This window comes from Pezoporus wallicus, unplaced genomic scaffold, assembly GCF_028554395.1.
Source record: "Pezoporus wallicus isolate ANWC-B61680 ecotype Strahan unplaced genomic scaffold, APGP_CSIRO_Pwel_v1 contig_6966, whole genome shotgun sequence".
Lineage (NCBI taxonomy): Eukaryota > Metazoa > Chordata > Aves > Psittaciformes > Psittacidae > Pezoporus > Pezoporus wallicus.
In genome coordinates, this window is record NW_026639746.1 from 630,956 (window position 1) to 646,785 (window position 15,830).

General features: G+C 39.6%; 1 protein-coding gene across 5 annotated transcripts; it reads right to left on the minus strand.

Annotated features, from left to right (window-relative positions):
* Positions 1–404: 404 nt before the first annotated feature.
* Positions 405–15,759, minus strand: ALG12 (ALG12 alpha-1,6-mannosyltransferase). 5 transcript variants are annotated; one of them, XM_057415789.1, is made up of 10 exons: positions 15,634–15,759; positions 11,394–11,586; positions 11,110–11,242; positions 10,380–10,553; positions 8,844–9,038; positions 7,408–7,511; positions 6,708–6,931; positions 5,783–5,952; positions 5,507–5,582; positions 405–1,709 (listed from the first exon to the last, which is right to left on the minus strand). In XM_057415789.1, exons 2-10 carry the CDS (start codon positions 11,556–11,558, stop codon positions 1,478–1,480), a joined length of 1,473 nt encoding a protein of 490 aa, XP_057271772.1. In that variant the 5' UTR covers positions 11,559–11,586; positions 15,634–15,759; the 3' UTR covers positions 405–1,477. The 5 variants fall into 5 exon arrangements, with proteins under 5 accessions (XP_057271772.1, XP_057271775.1, XP_057271777.1 ...); XM_057415792.1 differs by having other exon boundaries at positions 11,394–11,583; positions 15,634–15,737; XM_057415794.1 differs by lacking the exon at positions 15,634–15,759 and adding an exon at positions 15,444–15,596.
* Between the last annotated feature and the right edge of the window lie 71 nt (positions 15,760–15,830).

A 15,830-nucleotide genomic window follows, 5' to 3' on the forward strand; every position in this document is an offset into this window, starting at 1 on the left:
TTAACATAAGGGCCTACATCCTTATTTAAAAGTTTCCTTTTGTTTCATTCCAAATTCTCAGCTATTTGCACATGTACTTCCTTCTGTCTCGTGAATTGTTTGATGTTCATACTGGTTGTGAAGGAAGCTGAGTTTCCTTCCAAAGGCAAGTCAAATAGATAATACTCGAGTGATTTCAGTTTCTAGAGCAGCCAGAGACTGGACCAACAAGTTCTGCAGGTTTGCCTTTGCCACATCTGCTCCACTTGAGGAAGCCTGCACAACAGCTACAGCCACTCACAGGGGAGGCAGGCTCCACCCCACAGATCCCATCCTCTGCTACATCATCTAGAGGATAAAAGGAACACATGGTTCTAAGAAATGAAATGTACAAACAGGTAAAGGTAATTCCTGAATGAACCCACTTTATTCAATAATTTTTTTTTATTCAGTTTTTAAGCCAGCAAGGAATAGTTTCCTGCCTATGTTTATTTCAGCAATACTGATTTTTACACAAATGGAGCTCCCGTCATATTACAGCCAGCCCTAACCAAAATTGCAACTTTTTATCCTTAGTTTACCCCTTAGCAAACATTCTTAACAAAAACATCTAATAGAGAAGATACTACAGAGCATGCTATTTTATTCTAGCTTACAGAATGCAACACACAGCACATAAGATTATGCCTTTCCAAAGGGACTACTTAATTAAAAAAAGGAGTACATATCTTCTAAAAGTGTATTCAAGTGAGTACTTTCATAGGTAAATTCTTGCACTGCAAATTAAGATATCATTGCAGCAAAAGAGGGAAGCTTCAGTTTTAGTTCTTTTTCCTGTGAAAACCAAGTTGCTGCTTCTTTATGAGCTCTTAGAATAAAGATAACCATCCTCAAATCTGTTATGAGACGGTGCTTGTTAAAAGGTCCAACTGCATTTTAAGTCAATCCTTCACTTTGTTTGGTAGCCTACAGGGCACAATGAGGTATTGTGATGAAGCTACAATGAATATGGCTTTCCTATGTTGATAGCATCATAAGTTTCACACAGGCAATCTGACAATGAGGGGGTTACAATCCTGCAGATACATCACGTAATATATCTTTGCACACATAGATTACATATCAAATTATTGCCATAGCACAAACCTGTGCCATTATGTATCTTATCTAGGACAATTAGGACATACCTGTGCTACATTATGAAACAGGCAGCTACCCAAACCAAGTAGACAGGTTTTACTTAATACTACTAAACTTGTAGGTAGCATCTCTCAAACATACCTAACAATACAACTCAGTATTTGAGTATATACTGACTAGATATGCACTGTAATGTTCATGTAAGAAACAGGACGGAGCTAAATACCAACTGGTACAATGATTTTTCTGTGCCTTTCCACAGAAGCTGAACTGCAGTGCTGGAATGACAATTTGCTGCATCTTAAGATTATTCAGTCATCAGCAAAATTACATCAAAAAACTTACTTAAAATTCACAGTCAAGATGATAGAGGAAGTTTTTCCAACAGTACTAATTTTGGTTTCAAGTTTAAAGTAAAAGGAGGTAGTGCAGTAAAGTTCAACCCAATTTTACTGATGCCAGGTATATTTGCCAGTGGCCTGTGGGTTGTCTTGTAATGTGATATTTGAAGAGGGTTTGTTTCCATTAGTATGTGTGTGTAAGAAAACATCAGCTGGTCTCCTGGTTTCACATCTTCTCTTTTGTCATACCTGTAAAGAATAGAGATGGCTTATTTACATTCCTCTCTTTACATATTAAACATCTCAATTATTACAAGGCATGTAGCATCATCCAAGATGAAACACAAAAGCAAATGTAACATTCTCAGCTATATCTCTTGATTCAATTAACTTGCATTGGAGGGGGAAATAGAGTTTAGGGAGCCAGTCATTCCATGCAAGCCTTTCTGCTGTTACTGTGATATGAATCAGGATTCCTAGTAAATTTCTCACTAGTCCTCTATCTGAGTTCTGTGAAGAAAGGATACCAGAAACCTTCCATGCCTGGCAGTCATATATTAAAGTTAGAAGCCTCAGAGAATCACATAGAAAAGACCTCCTTGAACACTGTAGAAAAGAATAGCCTGGCAATTACAGCATTAACTTGGCACTTTTTATGGGTTCAGTTCCATGATCTATATGTTTGGGTAGGTCACTTTGGGTCACCTTCATAGAACTGTTTAGGTATCTAAATATATCTAAATTATTTATCTAAAATATATATAAAGTAATTAATGAGTTCCAAAACTGTTTAACACCTACAGTTATAGTTATTTCTTAAAAGGAATTACATTCAATCTACCTGCAACGGAAATTTACAGGATGAGAAAACAAGTAACTTCAGCATTTGGCAGGGATGTGAAAGATCTAGACTCAGCCATTCTCCATCTGATCTAAGCCCAGAACTGGTTCATTGCCACACAGAGCTGTATGAACCTCTCTAATTTTCTAGAGGTTGAGACAGATCTCTCTTGCTGTCTCATGAAAGCAGTTGTACTTCACAATAGTTACTTATTCATTCACTGAAGATAGTCAGGTGCAATCTATAGCCCAAGGGTTAGGATGCTTAATTTGGATATGGCAGCCTGATTAAGTCCTCAATCCAACAACTTCAAGGGGGAAGAATAAGATCAATCCACCCCAAAACACCCTGTAGACCACTGTGAAGTGTGCTTCCAAAAGTGGGAGAGCTGGATTCAAATCTTTGCTCTGTATTCCAGAAGAATGCTCTACACTAATGCTGGGTTAACAGTCCAGAAAACAGAGGTTAAGATGAAGGTTAGTTCCTTTAATTTGTTTATGACAAGACAGTCTCAGGTATCTAACTATAAAGGAGTCAATGCTCTGTAACCCAAGTGAAGAAAGAGCATTCAACCCCTTCTGTTGCCCTTCTCTGTGAACTGCCTTCTACCAGCCTTCTACTCCTGTTCTTAGGCACCTTATTCCTCCCACGGATTTCACAAGCAACTTACTCAAGGCTGTGGCTTTTCTTGCAGGCATAGACACTGGAAGGGAAATGCAATCCCAAGCCTTCATACTCTTAAATGAAGCTAGGAGCAAATCCAGGCTGCACCTTCACCATGTCTGTCTTTGCAGGCCTGGCCTCATGTGCCACAATTCTCTGTGAAAAACTGGAAACCATCTCTATTTGTATTTTCACAACACTCCCTGACATAGCAGTCATTAACATTTAAGATATTTTAAACAAGGACTTTACAGCAAACTAGAGGGTTTGTGTGGATTGTTAACTAAATTTTGTTAACATGAGAGAAGAGACCCCAGGCTGACAGAATCCAGGGGTGTCAATAAATACATCATATAATGCAGAATTAGACTTTGCACACAAACAAGTGCTTTCTTCCCCTCAAAACAATAATAATGATAAAAAAAAATTACATGGCAATTTCATCTAGTATTTCCAGAAAGATCACAGTACCACTTAGGACGGTACGTCCATCCAACAGGCAGAAGGAACAGCATACTTTGTAACAACTCTACCAACTATTAATTTTGCACTTTCTTCATCAGCACATAAAGGGCCTTTCATCTGGCTGCAAGCATGTCTGAATTTTATTATTTTTAAATACTTGAAGCTTACACAGCACATTTATTCCTGGTTCAAAGAGATGGCACTAATTGAAGACGAGATTGTAACACCTGTCCTGTGTCAGAATCTGCATTGAGCTTCTTTCAGTCACCCTTTGAAGAAAAATAATGGATCACTTGCATTTTTCTTGAGGCAAATAGATCTAATCTGAGCATGCCACTGAAAGCTGTTAACTTTAAGACACTTTTATTTATGGATCATAGTTATGCTGATGAATCATCAGCCTTCATAGCAACTCCATCCTTAAATCTGCTTTCACCTGTTGTACAGAGTCTATGAAGACAGTGAGTTAGTTTTCATCACTTCCTTGGATAAAGGAAAATGGATAGCTGGTGCCACTAAACTTTGCACTATTGCACTGTCAGAAAAAGTGACAGTCCTGTGTATGATGCTCAGCTGTGGATTTTGCCCAATTTTTTTAATGTGAAGCTCTATGATGAGCCAGCCCTCTCTTGCAGCTTTATTATGAAAAGTAAAGATGAAAAACTGCTCTGTAGCAGCAACACTATGAAACATCATCCATCAGTGACAGGGATGTAATTTGTTCCCAATCCCACCACACTACAGCCCTGCAAGGCCAAAACAATCCAAAACCCACCAGCTCAAAGAAGCTCACTGAAATTAAACATTGTATTTAGAGAGTAGAGTTCTATTTAGAGTAGCATGTGTACTTAAGTGTGTTCAAAAAACAAAGATTTGAACATTTTAGCTATCACTAATAATAACTATACCGTGTTCTATCACTTTTAGTTTAGTATCTCCTCCTGAGTGCTTATGGCTTAAGACTTTCTCTAGATTGAACATGCAAAAACCAGTTTGAAACAAACACTGGATTGCTAACTGTGAAGGTAATTCAGCTTCAAACTGTCCGTACCATCACAATGTTATCAGAGAGCACAAAAATAAAATAAGCCATAGCAAGGGCAGTGATTTTTGTAATTTCCCAAAAGCATGCTTTTACCTTCCCCTCTTGACTTCCAAAATACTTTTATATCTAAACATTAAAAAAAATTACATTTGTTCATCTGATCCTGAAGGCTGTAGATGGAGTTAAAAAACAAACAACTCCACGCTCAGATTACTTTTTAAACCAAAATCAGCTTGTATTGCTTTTGTTTTGTGTAAGTATGAAGTGAGGCTTTGTGTCACTTTCTGCTGAATGATTTCCATTAAGATGACATTTTGAATGGGAAACCTGCAGTTCAGCTGAAGAGGAAAGCCTAAGAAACAGAAAGGTGCCTTTTTTGGTCTGCATCCTGCAAAGCAACCAAAGCCATCCCACAAACATCTCTCCTACTATTCATTTCAATATTCGTGTTTGTAGCTCACTGTTGGTCAAGGTAACAAAGCACTCAACTGCTTTCTCTCAGAGCTAAAGGACATGACTGACAGCCCAACCACAGCAGCTTCAATGCCATCTACGTGAAGGATGTTCCACATAAAAGCAGACATTAAAACACACATAAGCTTCACATTGCTACGTATCATTCAAAAGCAAACAAACCCCCACAATTATATACTGCTCTGCCAAGAACAGGCAAGTGTTCACCTACAGCTCTCTTACAAAATGTAGTGAGGTATCAGATGTAGCTTTACTAAAGACACTGGTGTTTTAGTAAGCTTATGATTTGTTGCGCGGTTTCTGACTTCTTTAAAAGATTCTATACTACTCAGGCAAACCAGAACCAACTTACCCAATTAAACAATGCTGCTGTGTTCTATTTCTGAAGTGGCAGCGCTACATACAGCAAAATTTTCTGAAGATTCACATTATTCTTCACCTGGCTTAATAAATATGCTGTACCAAACCCTGTATCTGTGATGCTTGCCCCTGTGCATATACAAAAAGAAAAAAGCAGGCTCCTGTCTTCAGATCAAAATAACCTTGTTCATAACATACCTCCAATCTGAATTGATTTCTAGAAACCGAGAAACTCCTGTTTGTGCTGCAGCCACATCAATATGGACTGAGACGTCTACGTAAATAAAGAAAATAAAATAGTTTCAATATTGGTTTACGAACACTCTGATCAATAAACTAACAAACAGTAACAGAAAAGGTGCATGTAAATAGTGCGAAGAAGTAATACCCAATCAAAAGAAAAGAAAGATACACTAGCAAAAAAAACCCTGCAATTAAAATTAGGTGGACATACCTCAAGCCATCTTTACATACCTGCTGTTGAAGGCACCAACTCATGCAACTTCTGAATTGCAACGCCTCCAGGGTAATTAAAATGTGAAACATATAAAGATGTTCCTGAATAAGCAGCATTAACTAGGAGATGCATAACAACAAAGAAAGATCCAAGTTTGTACAGCCAGGACTTCCGGTAGTTATTCAGACTGTCGAGGAAGGAAAGAATGAGTAAGAATAAACTGTTACTTTTCTTTCATACTGGTCACTGGCTACTGTGATGGAACTCATATGAAAACTCCACTGCTAAGTAATGAAAACTAATGCAAATGTTATTACAATCATGTGTATGGAGTGCATTTATGATCCATTCCTAAAAGACTAGCTTCTAGTGACATTTAAATTAGAATAATCTCATTAATAAAGCTAATACAAGCTCATAAATAAAGCTAAGTATGTGTGTTTAAAACCTTTAGCTATGAATGTAGTCTCTTTCAAATAAGTTCAGAGTTCAATTTGTTTACTCAATATACCCAAGCTTAACTATTTAACACAAACTCATGGTTCAGGAGCCCCACCTATTTATTAAACTACCTCCTAATGTAAGTTATGTTAACACCACAGTAGTACACTTGAATATATCTTTCTCTGGTGGATAAAATAAACTGAACTGTAACAGCATAACAGTAAAATCAGGGCTCTGTTCTTGACTCTATCCCAAACTTGCCAAATCATCCTACCAAATTACTTGTCTCCATTTCCCTCGTTAGTCAAATGGGTAAAATGATACAGACCTCCTTTCTAAAGGATATGAAGATTTCAAGATAATTCAGATTCCAAGATGGAAAGAAGTACGTAAAACCAGTAATAAGTGTTGCTTTTTTTTTTTGCATTTTTAGAGGGAGGAAAACCCCAACAACAACAAAAAAATAAACAAAAAAAAACCATAGAATTTTGAACTTACATTCGTGAGCACATTTTAGCAGCCACTATGTTGAAGACAGGGAAAGTATATATGATAAAACGCAGCTCTTTGTGTGGGAGAAATGAATACAAGAAAATAAAGCCCAGTGCTGGCAAGAGTAATATCCGAGTTCTCTTTTCTGCTACACCTAAAGGTACAAATATAATGCTGCATCCCAAAGCACGAGGCAGGGCTGAATAGAAATACCACAAGAAGGGAGAGGTCTTCAAGGTGAGAGTTAAGGATGCTTTCACTGCTAATGTGTAAAGTAACTATTCTTTACAGCAGTACACACACATTTTGCAAATACGCAGTATGCTTTTTGTATATCACATTCTTCCAGGCATTTGGTTTCTTGCCTTATCCTTTGAGAAATAAAAGCAGTTGCCTACTATATTCACATCACCCAAAAGAGGCACATCAAAAGGTTCTAATGATGGGCAACATGAAAAACCAAGGGAAGAAATCTGGCTTTACACTGGTGGAACATAACAAAGCAAGAAGGAACAGTCAGAAGATGAGAATTAAAATGTATAGATCTAAGAAACAGACATTGTCTCATAAGCTTCAAATACTGACATACTAAATGAAAAACAGAATTTAACACCATAACTGAGTCTCAGGAATAGGTCACATCAAGTCTCTGCTTTGGCTAGTATTGTTCAATGTATCTTTTTTTCCAGGATGTTTCAAAGGATACTCCCCAGTTGGAACTTTTGTTTAAAACTGTGTTATACCAGAGCACTTTCCCCTCAGGCCACACAAGTTGTCTCCAAAATAGAGAATCCACAGCAACCGTTAGCCCTAAAAGAAGAAATATAAATCTGCATGAATTAAAAACTAGGGAAAAGCAAACTAACACACCCAAATTGCACATTTACTGATGAGATCAATGTAAACTGAAACATGCATTGTAAGCCTCACCCAAAGCCACAGAGAAGGTTGAATCTATCTTGCACTGGAAATGCAGGGGAGGGAGGCACTTCTTAATAGAAGTCTTAGCAGAAGCATGTTAGACAGGAAAATGATTGTGAGAGTCGCCCCACTCTAACCCCAGGAGCGAAAAGCAGTGGTTTCACTGAAGTTCATTTTGAAAGAATATTAGAGCATTAAATGCAGTGGATGGTAAGAAAGCCAGGTTAACTTCAAATGGTACTAAATGTATGTTTATTGTCAAGCTGGTAAATTAAGAAAAATTAATCTCTAGAAGTTTGCTACTATTTATTAGATGGGAGGGAAGAAAGAATAAGGGATGAAAGGCAAAAAGACAGGAAGAGCAGCAAATCCATCAACCCCATCTCCTTTACCCAGCTCTTTGAAAACTGCTCTGGTATTTATGAAGTTAGCCCAGAGAGGGAATGGGAGTACCAGTGACTAATTCCCATTGGACCCCCAAATATGCTGCGAGATGCCTCCAAATGCACGTCATGATTTTCTACTGTCTCTATTGCCCATGCTGTGGAAGGGACAGCATACCACCACAGGTCACTATCAGGCATCTGAAAACAGCATTTTTAATTAGGTAGGCTGGCAGAGAAGCCCTCCCAACCCAAACTATTCTACGATTCTATGTGCATATGCATAAGCCTTCCATGGATGAGCAGAGACATGGGGATTTTTCAAACTCTCTAGAATGGATAATCACTTAAGCTATTAAAATTGATGTAATAAAGAAACAGCTGAACTGTGACTGCCCACAACCCTCTCTCTTGATATCCCTGTCTGCCACACTGTTGTATCCTGGGATTCAGCTTACGGTCATGGCAATAGATACTACAACTGATAATGCATGTGTAGCTACAGCCATGTACTAATTTTACAAAAGTCCATTTGCATATCTAAGCCTTTCTAAGATCAGGACATTGAACTGTAAGCATCTAAAGGCAGGGGTCACAGTATCTTTCTACTGCTCTGTGCACACCTATTTCCTCACATGGAAATTTCCAAAGAAATAAACAACCATGTCACAGCACTGGCATACAGAGGGGCAAAAAAAAAAAAAAAAAAAAAATGGCAAAAAGGAAAAAAAAAAAAAAAAAAAGCCCCAAGGGCCACGTGACCAGAGAAGTCAGTCAAATCTCCAGACTTCTGCTGAATTTAACACACAGCATTTGTTTTTTCCAAGCAAACACTTACCCAGACAAAAAATTCCAGCAGGAACAGCATGGGAAAGAACTTTGAAAATGGAGATTCGCTTAGTTAATAATGTCACCAAGAGCATGAGGCCTAAGAATATGCAGAGCTCTGATCTGAAGACTATAATTGCCAAAGCCGAGAACCAAATGAATGGCCTTTGCTTTTGCTGTATCCAAAACGTCAATGCCAAGAGCACTGCAAAAAGGAATAAAACACACTGTCCAACATGGCAAACTGTTCTTTTTCTAAACAGCAACACTTTTCTCAATGCTAGCGTCTTGTTCCTCTAACTTCCCACCAACCCTCTCTTGGTCTTCCTACTGTTTCTAGTCCAGAAATTCTTCATCTGTTAGAGAAATGTAATTTGGGGTAGCAGCACCTTTCTGCTGCTGAGGCTTAAAGTGTAACCACAGAAGGAACACGCAGGAACTCTTCCTAGACAGTATATTTAATAGCTTTCTGGGGGGATGGGCAGGGAGGGAAAAAAGGAAAAAGTAAAAGCAAAGTTTAGAGGAGTACTAAAAGCCTTTCAAACTATGATTCATAATTCTTATTGCTCAGTTTAGCTGAGGAGTTTATTCTCTTGGCTGAGTATATCCTGTATTCATGATAACAGCAACCCATCTCAAATACAAAAACAAGACTACAGACTACCTCTTGGGAAGAAAGAACTATAAATCCATTTGCATGGTTAGCTGAAGACACATCTCTACAGATTTTTTCACAGTTAAAATCACATTATAACACTATCTAGTAAAGTGGTCATGATTCTAAGGAAAATGTGAAATACTAATAGTACAAAACCATGAAACAACTTTATTTTTAATTAATACCAGCATAAATTATTTGAGAAGTTTGTTACTACACAATGTTTATCTGACAATTCAACCACTTTTTGTTTTTCAGTTCTGAACTATACAGGTTCTTACACCAACCTCATGATTTTATTAGTTGAACAACTTGCACTGAAGCATTAAGTGACCCAGCTAATATGGTTAATCTTCCCTTTCGTCCACTCTGGGGAAAAACTGTATGTGTAGATGTGCAGAGTAAGATTTTGACTTTGACTTTTTTTCAAAACCTGCTATATTTGTAGATAACTTCAGAAGAGGAAGGTGAGCTGTTGCGGTGGAGTTTGTTCCACAGTCTCATGAGAAAGCTGTTTCCTGTGTAGACTAAGTTAACACAGGTTGGGTGAGTTTTTTTATACTGCCTTTTCAACAGCTCTGTTTTATGCATCAGGTATGTGTACCCAAACCTCTAGTTAATCAAAACCAACTGACAAACTCCACACATACTCAGATTCAATAAAACTGGATTCAGTCATTGAAAGCACATACAGATAAAAAAAAACAACAAACCAACAAACCAAAAAAAGACCAAGAAATAACAACTGCTTCATTAATTCTAGTCTTCTTATACAATTTAATCAAGTGCATAAACCCATTTGGTCTGATCACACATTTTCTGTGCTTTAACACACTGATATATTTGAGGATTTTTATATTTTAGAATTATTCCTAGGTAAATACTTACCAAAAGGAAGTGCAAACACATTAGGGAGGGTTCGTGTACAGTAAAACATCAAATGAAACTGAGTAACAGTGATGAGACAAAAGATTGTTGATGTAGTTGCTCCAAACTGCTTTCTAACTTCTTTCTGCAACTTCCATAACGCGTAAATCACACTGAGCCCCAAGCTTCCTCGGACTATTAGAAGAATAAAAATGTGAAATAAGAGTAGTAATTGATGGATCACTGTCAAACAACCATATGGCATAACAGAACAGGAAGATGTTATGAAGAATAATACTGAAGATAAAACAATATAACCCACTTTGAAGAAAAAAAAACCAACCCAAACCAACAACCCAAAGCTTCCCCATTGGTTTACCTATTTTAATCCATCTTTAACTTGTCTGACACTTTTGCACAAAGGTCAATGCTTCTATGCCCAAGCTGAACAGTATTTTCTGAGGTGTACATGGAAGTACATATGGGAGTGTTTTCACTGAAGACACTTGCTTTTTCTACACTGTCTGACATTTATTACCACAGACTTTGTGCTGTTAGTTACCCCAAAGAGGGGGTGTAATTACCGTGCTAGCTCCAACTACCTACAGTTTGCAAAATCCCTCAGTAAGGAAAAGAATATACTATTTTAAGCATTGATCCAAACACTGAATGTTACAATAGTGTCACAGACATCACCCATTAGTCCAGTAGTAAAAACATCTCTATTCTGAGGATTTAAAAGATCTCATACCTATCAGCTGGGAGTAAAACTTTGACATTCTTAGCACAGAGAGTATATATATAGCTGGGCTGGAAAGAGCAGCAATAAAAATTGGTCCAAGAAAGGTTCTTGGGACAACTCCAGGAAATTCATGATGGTCATACTGCAAAAAGGAAAATCTAAGTAAGATAGACACATCAGAGACAAAGCAAAATGGGAATTAATCATATTCACATTGCACTTATCCTGCTCATATAGCAAGGAATCATAATCTTTAACAGTATCCAAGAAAGAATACCTTTTTTCCAATTTACCTTATCCAAGTCCAGCTGGTGGTACACCACATCATGGATAGCTTGTAGGTTAAAGCTTTCCTCCACTTTTGTAAAAGGACAGACAGTTAAATGAACAAAGGCCACAACAATAATTAGCAGCAGCAATGGGAATGGCCGCCCACTAGAGCTCCTCCTCTGACCCATCCTGGGTTTGAATTTCACATATATTCTACTATTATTAAAAAGAAAAACAGAAGAAAATACATTAATAACATGGCAAGAAGTGTACAGAGAGATTGGTAATACTAGGAAAACATTCTACAGTAACAGAAAAGTTTAAACAAAAACTAATAAATAATCCATCTGTTTGTTTTTTTTTACTATATAGTCAGTGCATTGAGTAGACAGCCAAAACCATTAGTAGACAGCAGGCACCATTTCAGGGTTTATACCACCTTCTCTAAATTTTCAAATATAACAGCCTCAGACAACACAGACCCTACTTAAGAAAGCATTTCCCTTTGCATTCCATAGTGCCATGACTGCTGAGAGTGCCACCTCAACTATGTCTGCATTTTGTGGGTGAGACAGCTTTGTAGTATACTCTTATTTTAATCACACACACTGGATTTACGTATGATCGGGCAGGGGGGTTGGAACTTCATGATCTTAAGGTCCTTTCCAACCCTAACTATTCTATGATTTGTCTAGGACTCAGAAACTAGTGGGAGAGGAACCACGAGGATGAGAAATTGCTCTGAACCGTGTGCTCTGATCTTCTGAGTTTACCAACTTGCCAGTGGCTAGATCTGGACTCGGCTAGTGAAGGATGAATCCCCTTTGACACCATGCCTTACTACAGCATGAGATGGTCTGACTCCCATTCTTTGCGCTCCTGCCCAGAAACGAAGGTCCTAGTGCTTAGTTTCACAGCATTACTGAGTCATTCTTATAGTGCTACTTATGATGTATTTTACCATCATGTATCTAGGTGATGCCAGAACAAGTAAGAATAAGCAATATCATGGGTAAACAGTTCATCTTTTTCTGGTTTCAGATTATAAAGCGGGGGGAGAGGCGGGAGAGGGGAGAAGGGGAATTATTTTCCATCACCATTTCCAGTTAAACCATGGTAATCTTTTTAAAGTTCCCACTTTTTGCAAGTTTACAACTTAATAAAAGAAATTTTGATTACTGTTACTCTTGTTCTGTTCTCACAGAAACAGAACTTTAAAAATAGCACCTTTAAGGTGCAACTGAGGCTTTGGTTAGAGATGTTTTCTCCCATGTTTCGGTCTAAACATGCCCATCAAACAGATTACAATAGTTGGCAGATTTCTAGGATCATTTAGCAACTGCCTCCTAGAATTGATGTCTGTCCTGCTCATTAGCAAAAATAGAGTTAATGTTATTTTCACAGCCAACACCAATAAATCCCTAAAATTTGTGTACTTCTTGAAAATAGCATGTATCTGCCTATCTCTCTGACTGCATCTCTTTCTCATGATTGCTGGTTACAGACTGCAACTTAAGCTCCAACCCTGGGCTCAAAGACAGAGTTCTGTGGTAGGTCCTTAAGATTTTTGGCTTGTTTTGCAATGTGAAGAGCCTAAATAAACACAACACCCCAAGAAGTGGGAAGAAGTCTTTTTAACCTGTGCTTAGTATCACTTCTTTACAAGGATGGATAATGTGCTATGCTATGACAGAATCCTCTTCCACAGCTGTAGTAAAAGAGGTACAGGACTGACACCCAGGGCATTTCAAGAAGTATTTAGCAGGAATTAAGCCTCTGCAGGGGGCAATTTATCTTGTACAAATTCTTCTTTCTAGAAAGCTCTCTTGATGAACTCTTCCAGTAAACACAAAGGCATCACATTTCTGGCCAAACTTACCCAAGTTAAAAAGGGACACTGAAGGATCACTCCACCATTGCATATAGCAACATGGGCATTGAGTAGCTTGTACTACTCTGTCTGTGTGTAATGCATCAGCAAGACAGGTGTTCCTCACTCCTAACTCACAGCTTCTTAATGTTTCAGATATTTTAGGACCCGATGAATCCTTGTGAAAGGATCCAAATGCGAAGAAGCTCTTATGTTTTCCGTCTTGACTTTGTCAGTAGTGTAATAAAGAGATGTTACCTTCACCTACAAATGCTTCATTCATTAGACTCTTATCACTCTACAATATAGCCTGCTTCCACTATCTTTAACTGATCACCACATAAGTAATCAGTCCTCAGCCTCCTAAATCATCAGAATGACAGTGAAGCTACACATTCCATACACAGTTTACCACAAGACGTTCTTTTAAACTTCTTGACTCCAATCCCTCTGTTTGCCTGAAGAACATAAACTTGCCAGCATATTCATAGATTTGGAAGATAATTACATGCATTATACATAGTGGGATTCCCTCAAGGGAAACATGCTAGGAGATAAAAACCCAAAGCATGAAGACAACACCTAGGTTTCTGAGATAAAACCTAATAAATTCAGTGGTCTTGTCAAGACCCAAGATAACTTGCTCTGTTGAAAATTGATTCTGGCAAATCTCAAAGTTCAAGTGGAATACTTGCAATTACAGATTTTATTTTTAAATGCCAAACCCACAGAAACAGATTTTCACTGAATAAAAACATTTTAATAATGAAGGTAAGAGGAACATCATAAGCAAATACAAATACTTTTATCCATCATTAACATTCCAACAACTTTAGAAGAATCTTCCTCAAACCTGTACAACATAGCCACACTGACTCCCCCCCCCCCAGGCTCTACATTAAGACTGAATCATAGAAGAGCAGAATTTTTCAACACAAAGATCTCATCTCTTCCTAGGATGAAACTGGGTGAAAATACACTGTTTTTGTACATTGAAAAAAAGCTGAAACACTTAAAAATGGCTTATTCTTTTTTTCTATTGAAGTGTCATTAATTCAAATAATGGACTTCTGACTCTTTCCATGGAAAATCCACCATACTTAGCTCACATTTTTCAGATATGCTTCAGTATAAATATGTTACAGTTTGGCAGCCAAAACATGTTGAATATGTCTACAGAGGCTGCATTTCACTTCATCACATGCTCTGTATGGAGGCATCTAAGCCCAACTGCCATGAGCATCTCACCGTGAGGTCCTCCCTCTTTGGCTTGGCCAACCTTTGGTAAAACCTATGCTGTGTTATCTTCAATTTTCATGGTTTGTTTTCCTATGCTTTAATAGCCCTTCCAACTTTGCTTTAAAGCTAACTTAAGCTAAGTCAGGTTTAAAGCTTGCAGTTACTGGGACTGCTTTACCTTTTTTTCTAAGAAGGAACATGACAGTTGCTATTCTTTTATCATAGACTGGTTTGGGTTGGAAGGGACCTTAAAGCTCATCTAATTCCAAGCCCCCTGCCACAGGCATGGACACCTCTCACTAGACTCGGTTGCTCAAAGCCCCGTCCAACCTGGCCTTGAACACTGACAGGGATAGGGCAGCTGCAGCTTGCCTGGGCACCCTGTGCTAGGGCCTCGCCACCCTCAGAGAATTATTTCATCCAAATGTCTTATCTAAACCTACGCTCTTTCAGTTTAAAGCCATTATCCCTTCTCCTATATACATGTCGCCAGGAATCAAAAAAGAAAAGGGAAAGCTTTAGCAGATGAAGCCTGGGACATCACCAGGTAGTAAGATACAATGAAGCTACGTAACGTATTACAGTTTGGGTTAGAAACATACAGAATGCTCTCGTTAAAAAAAAAAAAAACAAATCTAAACAATCCAACACCCCAAACATGCCCTCTCCTTCTGCCCTCCGCCACCCCAGCACACCTACACCCGGCGCGCTCGACATGGGGGTGAAGTTTCTCCCCCTCAGGTCGCTCCGGTGCGGCCCTGAGGGGGGGGGGGGGGGGGGGGGGGCCCGGCTCATGACGAGACCACAACACCGCCCACCGCTCCTGAGGGCACGGCACCGCACCCCGCCCGCACAGCACCCCGCGGCGGACACCCAGCCGCGACAGACGCCGCGCGGCCCCTCAGGAAGCGCCTGCCCTGCCCCGCCCTGCCCTGCCCTCTCCCTCCCGCCGCGCCGCAGCTACCGTGCCCACGGGTGGGGGCCGCCTGGTAGCGCCTCCGCGGGGGATGGGGTTCCGGAGCCGCCCTCCGGCCGAACTGCAGCAGGGCTGCGGCGAAAGAACGGGCCCTTCCCGCTGCCCCTCACACGACCGCTACTTCCCACCGCTCGCCGCCTCCTTTCCCCGCAGCGCCCTCCGACCGACCCGCACTCACCGCCCGCGCTTCCACGTGGCCACCCCGCGGAGGGCGCCGGCAGGAGGGGACGGGAGGGGGAAAACAGCCCCGTGGCCACGTGACCCCTCTTCGGCCAGCCATGTTAGCTGAGGGCAGAGCGCTGCCCCTGCAACGAGAGGGCTCCGAGGAGGGCGCCAGGCAAAAATGGCGGGTGGAGCTGAAGCCCTGGCGGAGCT